Source organism: Lepisma saccharinum, chromosome 2, assembly GCF_977018435.1.
Source record: "Lepisma saccharinum chromosome 2, izLepSacc3.1, whole genome shotgun sequence".
Classification (NCBI taxonomy): Eukaryota; Metazoa; Arthropoda; class Insecta; order Zygentoma; family Lepismatidae; genus Lepisma; species Lepisma saccharinum.
In genome coordinates this window covers 171365384-171378735 of record NC_139230.1, presented here as the reverse complement: position 1 = coordinate 171378735, position 13352 = coordinate 171365384, and the positions used below count along the sequence as shown (strand labels likewise).

Genomic DNA, 13352 nt, shown 5'->3' with positions numbered 1-13352 from the left:
TATAAAAAATCTCCACATACTTTATTTGAATATTTTTTAATGCAAATATGCTTTAAAGTATTGATAAATTCTGAGTACCACCGTCACCTATGACAATTAAAAAACAGTGTCAATTTTTTTTAATAATGAATGCTTCAATTTTACGGCATGTTTCAACGTTAGGAATGAAAACAATGTAAAAATTGTGTTTTCACAGAAAATTTGCGTTTTTAATTTATCTAAAATTATGTAAGCAAGTTAACAGTTTTTTGTGTTCACCATCGCATTCTCAACAAAATTTCCTGAAAAACTGCAGGTACCGATTTTACTTAAGCTAAATTTGTAAATCCAGAAATTTGACAACAGCGCGCTCGTATTTCCCATAAGAAAAGCATTGCCCATAAGAGCCCATTGTGTCTTCTGAACGTGAAAACGACTATAGACATGTCCCTGTGTATTATTGTATTGTATTCATTTCTTGTAAAAAAAAGTGTGTAAACCGTTTCAGAGCTTTTTTTTTTGATCGCCAATAACGTCGATGGGTTAATAATTTTGTCAAAAGAGCAGAAAGCAACTGCAGCCACTATCCCATTTTGTCGAGTAGAAAGTGCGTAAACAGCTACTCGCCATAGAAGGGTCGAGTCGAGCAGACAGGCCAGTAAGTCATCCACCAGCAAAGGAAAGTAAACTTTTCTCCCAGCAAATTTGGAACCCAAGGATCAGTGGCGTCACGTGAAGTAAATCCTTGGGTATTCACACCCAGCCTAAATTAAGATAAAATTTTAATCCCCCGGGGGGGGGGAGGGGCAAAGATAGTATATTTCCGTTTGTATATAAGGTTTAGCATAGTGCGGGGGAAAAAGCCCCCCCCCTAATCGGCGCCTCTGATTTGGTTTATCGTTTCCGCTTAACAACCCCCTCGCCCGTCAACATCCTCAAAAACAAGGAAAAATTACTAAGGTAAACAGTTTGAATTATTGAAATGCCTTCTTCTCTTCTTATTTAGTGTTGGAAATTAATTTACCTATTCCTACCATTTCCACTAACCATGATACCGACGAATTATTATTATTTTCAATTTCAATAGCAATTTGTAATTTCACAAGAGCTTTCCTATATTTCATTGGTAAGTCTCTGGCAAAGCTCAAACCATAGAATACTAACTATTCTATGCTCAAACTTCATGATGCGAATTGCAATTTGCGATACTTAAAATTATTGTTTGGAAGTTTACCTGTAGGAGTTTATAACAATTATAATTTCTCTTCAAATAAAAATATAAGGGATATTGATCCATACTCGTTTACATGTGTAGAAAGATAAATATTATTTTCTACTAGCCATGTCTTCGTCTTCTTTTTTTTTGACTCGTCTACATTATCTAAAGGTTTAAGCAACACATTTAAAATGCCGATGTAATGTAAATCTGCTCATTATAGTGTTTGAAAACAAAACCTTCGCTATGCAACTGCAAGGCTTTGGGTGCGCGACAACTTTTTGCAATGGAGTTGTTGAGGAAGTTTGCGGCCTTAATTTTCGGTGAAATGTATTGGAAAGGAAAGATATTAGGCAAAAGCATCGAAAATCTTAGGAATTACTATAACAATGTTAACAGTGCTTGCATTATATCTTAAATACTGCTTACTTTTCTCCAATACAAAAGCTAAAGGAAACAAAAAATAAATACTTGGAAAAAAAATCTTTCCTCCTCCGCTATCTGCACCATCTGATGACAGTTTCTTTCGAAAGGAGCACGTGCTCCGATTTCCAGCTTCCCCCCTTGGTTTCTCTCGGCTTCTTCGGTGGAGAAGAAAGAATACAGCAGAGGGAGTTCTTAGCGCCAGATGTGCCCCGGGCTCTCGCTGCCTAACCGCTGAGCTTTTCTTGTCAACAGTCGGAGGAAATTGGTAAATTTGAAGCATTGTGAAGACTTCAGGAACGTAAAAAGCTGCTTTGTAAAATAAGTGTCTTGAAATGTAGTGTTTTATCATATTCTATGGTTTTATAAAGCAGAAAAGAAAACAAATTGAGGTTTTCGTTTTCAGTTGGGGGTTCGTGTGCTCCGTGAACCCCTTTCAGGCGGTGTCTCTGCCAAGGATAATGTTGGGCATGGTTGTAGTTAACAAGTTTCACTATTGAACGTTAATCTTGTGAAAAAGCAAAGTTCAACAGCCAAAACAATTATGGATACAATTTGTCTGCAGACAACCGTGCAGTGAGTGGCTGCAAATCAGAGGTGTCAGTTTAAAGGTAAGGAAAAATGCGGATTTAACTTTGTATACATTGCAAAACCCAATTTGAACTTCATTTATTTACTACCGTGCAGTGAGTGGCTGCAAATCAGAGGTGTCAGTTTAAAGGTAAGGAAAAATGCGGATTTAACTTTGTATACATTGCAAAACCCAATTTGAACTTCATTTATTTACTACCAAATGCATCTACGTTGTGACGATTAGCCTAAACAGAAAGGCGATTGACTGTAGCTGAACGTTTCGCTCAATAAAGAGATCTGTCAACTCGAAGAATTATAAGAACAGTCAATTTGAATCAATAGAACGATTCTTTAGAATCGAATCTTTGAAAAGAATCGTTTTCATACTGCTAGTTAACTGTCTGTGTACTACAGGGCCTACGATAAAATTCATATCATTTTTGGCGGAAATGAAAAACTCATCAGCCACAAATTTCCAATGATTTTCACATATAAATGTTATAAAGAAATAATATTGATATCACTTATATGCAATTTAATAAAAATAATTTTGATTTGTATTTTGAAACAAATCTGTTCATTATTTGTAGAATTAATAGCATGCCATATATAATTTTGGAATATTTGACTATGTAATTTCTCATTCCTAGGCGTGTAAAGCGTTCGCTGAGCATCATGGGTAGCCCTCGAAGAAGCATAACAGAAATTATGTGTGCATCATGGCGAACCCCGTGTTGAAGTGGAAGCGGATTGCAAATCCGGCAGGCCCACAGCCTAGGCCTCGTCATGGCCATCGAGCAGTGGCAATCAAAGATTTAATGGTTATATTTGGCGGTGGCAATGAAGGAATCGTGGATGAACTTCATGTGTATAACACAGGTAAGTTATTTTATTCGATGCTCACTAGTCTGCTTGTAAAATGGCGGTTTTTGTTGTCAGAATTCATTATGTATTGTTTTGTATATTTATTAGAGTGATTAATATGTTCCCCCGACGATGTTCTTTACTACGTACCTTCTAGCCTTACTTACAGTTGTTAATTTGCTTCTAAACTTACAAAAACAAAAATCGCGTACGCTTGTTTATTGCTGTCTGTGTGATTTCCAATATGGCGGCCTCCAAGTGAGAAACATGATCTACAATTTATTTTACGTTTGTGACTTATTGTAACGATGTAGGCACTTATTTTTAATTTCTGGACCTAGTATTGTACGGAGAGATCTGTGCAGACATCATTGCGGCGTTATTAGTCGTGTAGATAACTTGTAAGAGCAAAAAGTGTTCGTTGTTTGTACTTCGTTTGCTTATGGCGACGCTTTGACAATCGTCTGTTTATAAGTTACATCCGGGATATTTTCCGCCATCTTTCCCTGTACTGTGTGTTGTTCTTGCAGCCAAAAGTATTTGGCAATAAGCTTACGAGAGTTCAGATCTGTTTGTTAAATTAGATGACTGAAACTACGAGCTTCGTTTTATATACATCGCAAGTTTTCCCAATATGCTGTATGTTGTGCGTAATGCCAGTAGGGAGAAATATGTTGTGGTTGCTCTTCAATTGTTACAAACAGCGGGATTACATTCTTGAGGCTACTACAGTATTGTCAATAATAAGAATTGATTGTACCTGAAGATGCCTTGTAAATTGTGATTGCGGCTAAGATATGCGAGAGCCCTACCATGTCCTTTCCCACCGGGATTTTGTTCCTTGTTTGTTTTAATGTGATTTTTTGTATCAAAGTATCAGGAATGAGACATGATTATTAGTTGCCTTCAATGTATTTTTTGTATGCCCAGAGTTTTGGTATAAATATCCAGTCTTATCAAGTGGGTTAGGTTTTCTTTGGGCTCATAGTGCCTGGACAGATTTTTTTTGCTTGCGGTATGTCATGTCTGAGTTGTACTAGTGATAGTGTTTTTGGACTCTGTGGAGTATTGATTTGTTGCTTTCACTTGACTCCTCCACTTTTGTAGATAGTGTAATGCATAAACATCTGGAAAAGGTGGAAAATGCGATAATTATTATGCATCATAGAACATATCGGATAATATATCTATTCACAATTAATAAACTTAACAGGATTCAAAGTTGTTGTTTTTTTGTGAGAGGAAAATATGTAACCATTGCTTCTAAAGAAAACATTCTGAAACAAAAATTTGTTATGCACTGTGAGCTTAAGGAATACTAAAGTATATATGTGTCGCAAACTTCGGTATACATGAAGACCATGGGGCAACAATCAATCATATCTCATGCTTTTCTTTATAAACAGGTGGCCGCGGTGGATCAGTCGGTAACGCGTCTGACTACCATACTCAAGGTCCCGGGTTCGATCCCCGGCCGGTTCAAATCCGGGAACTTTTCTAACGGTGGAAGCGGCCCCGGCGCCTACCCAGCGTCGAATAACATGGGTACCTGGGGGAAACCCTGGGGGGTAAAGGCGGTCAGGGGCATGATGCTGATCACATCACCCCCACTCATGACCGGATCAAGAAAGTGTGGGGCGTTACCCCCACACCCCCAATACGCCTTCATGGCGTGGTGCTATGCACAGGGGAACACTTTACCTTTTTTCTTTATAAACATCACACTTTTCTGGTTCTAAAAAACAAGGAGGAGGCTGGTGGTCGACTGTACTCCTTCAATAATTTTGACTTTTTCTCAATGTACAGATTTCGTTGTTTTATGATTTGAACATGTGAAAACCACAGGCCCAAAATGTGACCACAGCACATCTAATTCCTCGCATCCTGGTCTATGGTATAGTGAAAGCTCATTTCACTCGTTTATTTCCTAATTATTTACATTTGTACTTACCTGTTATGCATAGCGGAACATTTTTGAACGTGGGATTTTGCTCTTGGTACTAGTTTACTATCCTTCGGACACATTTATTTATTTTTACAGAAGAAACTACTTACCGTAATAAGTTCCTGTAGCATTGTCGAACATCGGGAAAGTGTTGTTCGTTGAAAATAGCTAGCCCCACGAACCATTGGCGTGTGGATAGGTTAGTTCTGTTAGGTTAGGAAACATAGTTCAAATTTCATCAAAACAATGTTGATACACCTTCAGGAATGTTCCGCGAAGCAGATACGTAAGTACGAATGTCAAAAATTGACTGAACGAAAAAAATTAGAGGTGTCCGAAGGAAAGTAAATTTTTACCTTTTAAGCCAAAATTTCTCTTATTCATGGAAGGTTAGGTTCAATTAGGTTAGGCAAACAGAAAATTAAATTGGAAAAAAAATATTTCATATGCAACCATCACACGTCATCTTGTAAAACTACCACGTGGTTGCGACACTAACGGGGTTACATATTCGAACACACAGAATATTTGATTCACGTAGTAGATGGTAATGGTGGCAAGAGCTATCCTGCATCGGAGATACATTTATGTCAAAAAATACATGATTTACCGGCTGAATAAGTTGAGCGAAGGGAGAAAACACTACCACGAGCTTTCAAAATTCTACAGAAACTCAGTTCCGTAAGTAGTTTCTCCTGTAAATTTGAAGAAATGGGTTTTCTCTATACCATACTGTTACTAGAATAACATATGATTACTATCACCATGAAACATGACCTTGCAAGAATGGAGAATCACCACTCGTTTTAAAACAAATTTCGTTACACATGCAGGAAATTTGAGAATAGCCTATAATTACAATCTCCATCAATCCTACTGCTACTAACCTGACAAGGACGGAAAATCACTAATTCCACAGTTTTGAAGCAAATTTTGGGCTGTTTACCCACTGTACCCCCTCAGGAGCTGTCAATTTTTTTTTTTAAACAAATTTCAATGTTTTACATTGGTTCCAGTGTTAGGAAAGCACAAATAACAGAGATATTTGATCCCAAAGGATGGCCCACAAAAATTAAAACCTGCAATTTCAGAGTACTTTTGTTGCTTTTTGTTAGTAAAAACTGTTTGTATGTACATTAAAATAGCAAAAGAAATGCTGAAATAACTATCAGTACCAAACCTAACAATCCTAACCTAACTACTTAATATTATATATGCTGCTGTTGTGGAAAGTCATTTTGGGTTCTATATTCACTTGCGCAAAGCCTTCGGGCTGTTCAGCTTCACAGTAAAGTAACAGCTCTACTTTACTTTACAATAACACATTTCCGAGAGCTAAAATTAAACTGAAAACTTGAATAAACAACAAAATCTTCATAAACTATGCAAGATAATTTCACTTTCTCTGTGGGATACAGAGGGTCAAGGGCACCACAAATTTCATTGCTCATGCATGAGAAAAAACAAGTGCAAAATCAACAAATATCATAAAACCTAACTAGAAGGTAAATGTAATTTATTCTTGAAAATATGCAGTTCACACTCCATTGTTGCACCTGTATGATAAGGGTGACGAAAGCGGGTAACACACTGCTGGTGGGTCACTGACATCAAGCAAACACTTCGTTACATCATAAATCATAGCACATAAAATCACTAATTACTCGCTGCATCTCCACAAGCTAATTTTTATTACCTTTGTGTGGAACAGAATCTTCCCAACCCACTCAAAATTTGCAACTTATCGCACATGTACTGAGGGTCATCAACACAACAACAAAAGGATAGAACTTACCTTTGGAATTTATAGTGAAAATTTGCTTTTCCTCTCGCAAGATTTTCAATCCATCATAAAGCACAAACTAACTCTCATTGAGAAAAAATAAATAAATGCATACCAGCACAATTGCGATTCCCCTGTGGGAAAGGGATCTATTTAGTATAAAGTAGACAGATACTGGATAATGTAACCATCTTAATAACCCTGTCTAGTTCATTGCACTTTTTGACACTCTTTGCACCGAAGCATCTATTTGGTTACACGGTGCAACACAGAGTCGTCCATTTCATTGATTTGGAGTCAAGTAGTGTATTTGGTGTCTGCACTATGTTTCGGAGCGGTGTATGGTCACATAGTGAGTACCAACTAATCAAGTGACCATTTAAAGAAGCAGACAGGCATTTGTTGAATCTTCTGAACTTGAACACCACTTCCCATCTACTTGGTAGAACATAATTTCTTTGCACTACACCAAGTGCCAAAATGTGCAGAGAACTAGACTGGGCTACTATGTAGATGCTGGCAGGCATACACACTCATGCACACCATACATACAATTGCATCAAAATTAGTTAATGAAGTTTTTTTTTTAAATAAAAATATAGTCCTTTGCTTTTCATCTACTAACTAATAAATACATTTTGTGAACTTTAACCAGTAATAGTGTATATATATATTTTCTTTTTTTCTGAATAATGTCAAGCCAAATTTCTTTCCTCATGGCCATTGCTGTTTGGAATGGGTTTCACAATTTGTTAATGTGTACATTTTTTTTCACTAGTTGTTGGATTAATTCATTGTCCTAAACATCTGTGCCAATTTGCAATGTTGATTTGGTTGAATGGCTATAATGGTTGAAAGTTTTGCAGGCAGATGAGCAATGCTGGAAATGATGTTGGAGAAATCAATGTGGGTATATTTTTAAGGTACAAAAATATTAATTTGCAAGCTTTTATGACATGAAAAGGAAACTATGCATTTGTGCCATGCAGAAGATTAACCTTTACAGTCCCGTGGCGCTTATTCAGTTTTTACCTCTGTCCCAGGCCATTTAAACAAGTTTTGTAAAGTTTAGCAAAAATCTTTATAGCTTCCATCCTATGGCAGATAATTCAGTGATACAAGAAAATTTTTTACTAAGAATAAAATGTACTTTGTGATAGAAAAGATGATGTGTTGCTATCTGTATGTATTTGTTATTCGTGGCTTGAAATGTGAAAATTGAAAAAAAAAAAAGAAAAAGACAAAATTGGTAATTGGTAATGTCAATACCATGCCCAGGACTTTACATTTTGTTGCAGAATTGATTTATTCATCATAAAAAGAATAACAATATTATGTACTCACAATTGTTTATCTGTAGAAGTACCAGACAATTTTCTTGATTGGGACATTGAATGAGGGATCCATGAAGACATGGTAAAGTTAAGGAATTTGTTCAGCGTAAATAAGTGGGAATATTATCGTGAATGTTGTCTCCATCATAGATAATTTCCACTGCAAAGAGACATGTTAATGTGACGGTTGTCGCCTTTTAAGAACAATCTTGAGTACTTAATATATTTTTATGTGTAATTGTGAAGTTATCATTATTTTATATATATATATATATATATATATATATATATATATATATATATATATATATATATATATATATATATATATATATATATATATATATATATATATTTGGAAATGCGGTAAGCACATGCGCAAACTTCCCTTATCTTGCACACAGGCAGAACACCACAAAGAAAGAAAAGCTTGGGTGGATGGAACCGCGGCTGGTGTCAAATCACCAGTGTGTCTAAAGGGCAATGTGTAATTTTTGTACGTGCTGGCGGCGAAGAGGGTTTTGTTACAGGTGCACTGTTAATGTTCAAATCTTGAAAATCTTCTGGCGATTACCACCATGATATGAAGGCCCAAAATTGAGAGAAGTGGCTAGGAGAGAATTTGACACCAAACAGTGTGGTGGTTGTTTACAGCGTCTCATACCATAATGTAGAAATAAATCCTGCACCTTCTTCCTCCTCCCGAAAAGATACTATGATTCAGTGGTTCGTTCAAAGCAACATCCCCTTTGACGCACACATGTTCAAACCGGAATTTTATTCATTGGTGAAAATAAACAAATCCAGTTTGAAGATGTTCAAAATTGATTCCATCTTAGCAGAACATGGTCATTCCGTTGTATGTTTACCACCATACTACCCAGATCTTCTTGCTTACTTTTCTTGTGTTCTCGTTCTGCGTAGACAGTTTGGCCAGTATGCACTGCCAACCCTGATTTCGTGTGTCCCTCCCCTACATATGGCTTGGGGGTGAGGCGGCGAGGAGTTTCTTGTCTTGCCTATTCTACTGTAATACTGTATTTGACCTTCTTAAACATACCGTTCCCCCAATCAAAGAGAAAACTGCAACCATAAATGTATGGGTGTTATACACAGACAAAAAGATGCTAGTTTGGAGTTGCCAAGCTTCTTGCCCCCCCCCCCCCCTCCTTCCCGTGCCTTATCCAAAATTAGACAGGGAGAGGGTTTCATCAGTGGATGTTATTTCCAGCTCCCACGCACTGTTATTTCGCCAGGTAAAGGTATGGGTTAAGGACATCAATTCGTGGCATACGAATTATACATAATGGCTAGTGCAAATTAAAGCTTTATGAGCAACAGGACTGCCAACCTTGACAATAAAGGCATATTTCATCATGCAGGCTGAATAAAAAGTAATTGATTTCATTAAAATTTGTAATATATTGAAGTTTTGATTGCAAGGTCATACAATGTGACCATGTATTTTATGCAAAATGTATTTTTTTAAAAAAAATATATACACACACATACAGGGGCAAGACTAAAAATAATTTAGTTGTCCGCCTTTTTTGGAGGGTCAAGGACAACCATAAATCCAACTGGCTTAATGTACACATTTTGAAAACATGCATACATACAGGGTCAAAACTTAAAATAATTTAGGTGTCAGCCTTTTGGGGGGGGGGAGCCTCAAGGACAACCATAAATCATACTGACTTAAAGCTACACATTTTGAAACATAACTTTGAAACATTAATTTGCTAATACAAGATTGCCATGATTTAATGATGCATGTGGTACAGGACAGGAGAAGAACAAAAACCCATACTGTACTCATCATTTTACGTACATACATTGGTTTGAATCTCCTGTTGGATGATGGTAACAACTTTTTCTTGGGATTTTTGTCAGTGGCCCCCCACCATTGCAAGGAAATTGGGGTGCTACAAATGGATAGCATAATACAGTAATGGGAGACCTGCAGCAATGGTTGGATGATTGCCTACATCTGCCGAGGCAGTCATTTGGTAGGTAGGCCCGGGTCGCTGCACCACGGGTTATTGTTAATAACATATTTTATGTGAATTTTTTGGTCGTCATCTTGTACATGCGACAATAGCAACATCATCTGCATATGCGATAATTTTGCATGACTTAATTATGAGATTCAAGAATTCAATAAAATTTCTGTGATAGTGATATTGGATCACCTTAACGCACACCTGGTAAGACTATTAGTGAATCTGTGATAAGATTTGAAAGTACATTTGCTCTAATCATGCAATTTTTTTATCCCTGCATGTGTTTTAAGCTTCTCTGTACACATAACAAGAAAACAGTAACAATAATGTTTTCAACGATAAAATGAATAGGCTACCTAATATTTAAAAATCATAAGTCTTTTTGCCATCTTCTGGTCTTCTGATGATGATCTAAAACACACGCTGTCGTAATCTCTGGAGCAAGGAAATGAAAGCAAGTTCTCTGTGCAAGTACAGACTTAAAACGGCTCATCCAATGAATGCGTGAGAGAGCAGATTGCATGGAGGGGGCAACATGGCTGCAGCAACGTGGACAGCTTTGCTCTGCCCACTTGCTTTATCTTCTCTACTGTTATGCGCAGTCGTGCTCCACAGCTTCCAGAGACAGAGTGCAAGTAATTAAAATATAATGGCATTTATATACATTTTACTTCTGTAGGTTTTTGTGAGTGGAGAATATATACATTATAATGATTAATGTAATACTTAATCATGTGACATAAGTACATGGACCTGTTGGCATAGTGGTGGCGTCATTGCCTTGTAATCAAGGGGTGCCAGGTTCGATACCCACTGGAGGTACATAGTAGTTTGGATCCAACTTTAAACTGTAGATCCAGTCCTGATTAGCCTTACTGTGCATAAAGTGGACTTAAAACACCTACTCAATCAAAAAGTACATGTGGTCAAGTATTCTTAGTGCTAATCAGTCATACCTCCAAAAGGTCTCAGTTGGAGCCCTAGTTTGGAAATTGAAGAGCTCGGGTCTAAAACATGGTAAGTGACATTTTGGTCATTTCTGAGATCAGTAAGAAGAAAGGTTATTAGAAACTATACTGTAGATAATTGTTTTTGTGTTGTGTTTATTAATTTTCAGAAGGCTTCACTGAGTTCAATGCAAATTGTATCACATGGCAATTTCACTCGAAACTGGAGGATGAAAATGTCACCATGTTTTACACCCAAGCCCTTCAATTAATTTTTTTAATGCTTATCCGCATGGGTCGTTGAGTGCCATGGGTTATTGTTAATAACATATTTTATATGAATTTTTTGGTCGTCGTCTTGTACGTGTGACAATAGCAACATCATCTGCATATGCGATGATTTTGCATGACTTAATTATGATAATTATTCATGTGGATTGTCACAATCTAACAATGCAAGAAAATGGTATTGTTCTGAGCACAAACTCTATTTTATTACCATTCATGTTCTTTGTTTGTATTATGTGCATTTTCTGAATATTCAGACTCAAGTTTTACAGCTGTGATGTCAAAATTTTGATTGTCAAAAAAAATGTTGTGTTCACACTTATGCAATAAAAAATATTATAAACGTACGAAACTGAGTTTTGTTTAGTTTATACATTTTTCAGCTCCTAAAGGTACTTATCATTTTGGGAGAACACAACAGCCATGTAACACTTAATACTTTAAATTTGTCATTTTCAGGAAGAGATTTTGTGCTGTAATATGGTTTTCCTTTTATGTGTGAAAGAACACACAAGATGTATATGGTAGAATGCCTGCCTATAAGACTGTTCAGTTTTAGATGTGGGCATGATATAATTTGTTTTAATGCATGTATGTCATGGAAGCTTTGGTGTCAGTTTTTTTTTGTCAGGTTTTTTTTTTTTTAGTGTCATTTATTATAGTAGTTTATTCAATTTTATTAGTCAATTCATTATTTTTTGGACATGCAGCACATCCTTTTTACACCAAATTTTCATAGCATTATGTTCATTTTTTCTGTAAATTCCAATTGCATTGATTTTCTATAAGTACTATAGTCTTTTATGTCAGTCCAAAACTATTTCATGCCTGGAATATTTTAGATTAGCCTGGGCTGAACACCAGCATAATGCATAATGTGATATTTTGGTAGCTTAGGTTTCTTTCATTGTCTGGAATTTGGATGGGACCAGACAAAATGATACACTACCATGATACTGTTGCAAGACCCTACCTATGTTTTATGAGAGTACTGGAGTGCAGGGAGTGATAGAGAAAACAATTTTAAAAATTGTCTTTAGATGTGTATTTTTGTTTCATGGGCACCATTGTACTTGACATGACAAACAGCAGATTTCAGCAGATTTGAACTTGAATTGCCTTAAAATGTACATGTCCGCTGAATGAGTGATACCTTTGATTCCTACAATATGCATGTGGTTTGGCATTGCAACCCTGCTTCGCACATCTTCTTTGCTGCGATGAGCAATTAAATGTTGCATTTTGTCTAGCCTTATGTCTGGATTCACAGTACGTACAGTGGATGAAGTTAAAAGACATCCAGGTTGTGCTCTTGAGGAATATCCTAACTTTAGGTAAGGTACCGTTACAGCTTGTCTGAATTCCAAAAAGTCCATAGATTCTCTTCCCTGAGCTGTGTTATATAAAATCCAGACATTGACTAAAGCCATATCAAGCAGTTGATTTAAAAGGTACCAGTATCATTTCTTTCATCTTAAATGTACTTTCCCACCAGCCAATTATGGTCTACTCCACCCATGTGTGTGTTGTATGTTTTCAGAATCTTCGGTTCTGTTATACCAATTTTCTGTCTCGTCGCTCTGTTCAATCTTGAAGCAGCACTAACAGGTTCAATTGTGTCACAATTATGGTCACACATTTGTTGTCGTTCCATCGCATGAATAAAATTTCACCACACTTATCAAATCTGTAGTCGTAAGTTCCTCTTGTTTCTTTTTAGAGTTCTTTACTTGGTGTTAGAGGGCAGTCACCACATCTATTATCCCTACCCTAACTGTTCTTGTTGCTCGGTACCCTAGATTTCTCAGATGCAGAAGTAAATCACAGCTTTTAAGGAAGTTGTCAAAATAAATACTGTGGCTGCCTGCAGATGAGACACGAGACAGCATTTGTAACACCACTCTTGACCCAAGGGCAATGTCATCTCTTCCAGTATTTGTCACTTCCTTACCACAGTAGATGTTAAAATTGAAACAACAACCACTTGTTCCACAGAG

General features: G+C 36.7%; 1 protein-coding gene across 4 annotated transcripts in view; it reads left to right on the top strand.

Moving 5' to 3' along the window:
- Positions 1-2871: 2871 nt before the first annotated feature.
- Positions 2872-13352, top strand: part of Hcf (Host cell factor) — a 157670-nt gene continuing 147189 nt past the window's right edge. For all 4 annotated transcript variants that reach the window (XM_083117709.1, XM_083117711.1, XM_083117710.1 and 1 more), the window contains exon 1: positions 2872-3070. In XM_083117709.1, the coding sequence (XP_082973835.1) occupies positions 2911-3070 (160 nt within the window). In that variant the 5' untranslated portion in view covers positions 2872-2910. The remainder of the gene's footprint in view (positions 3071-13352) is intronic.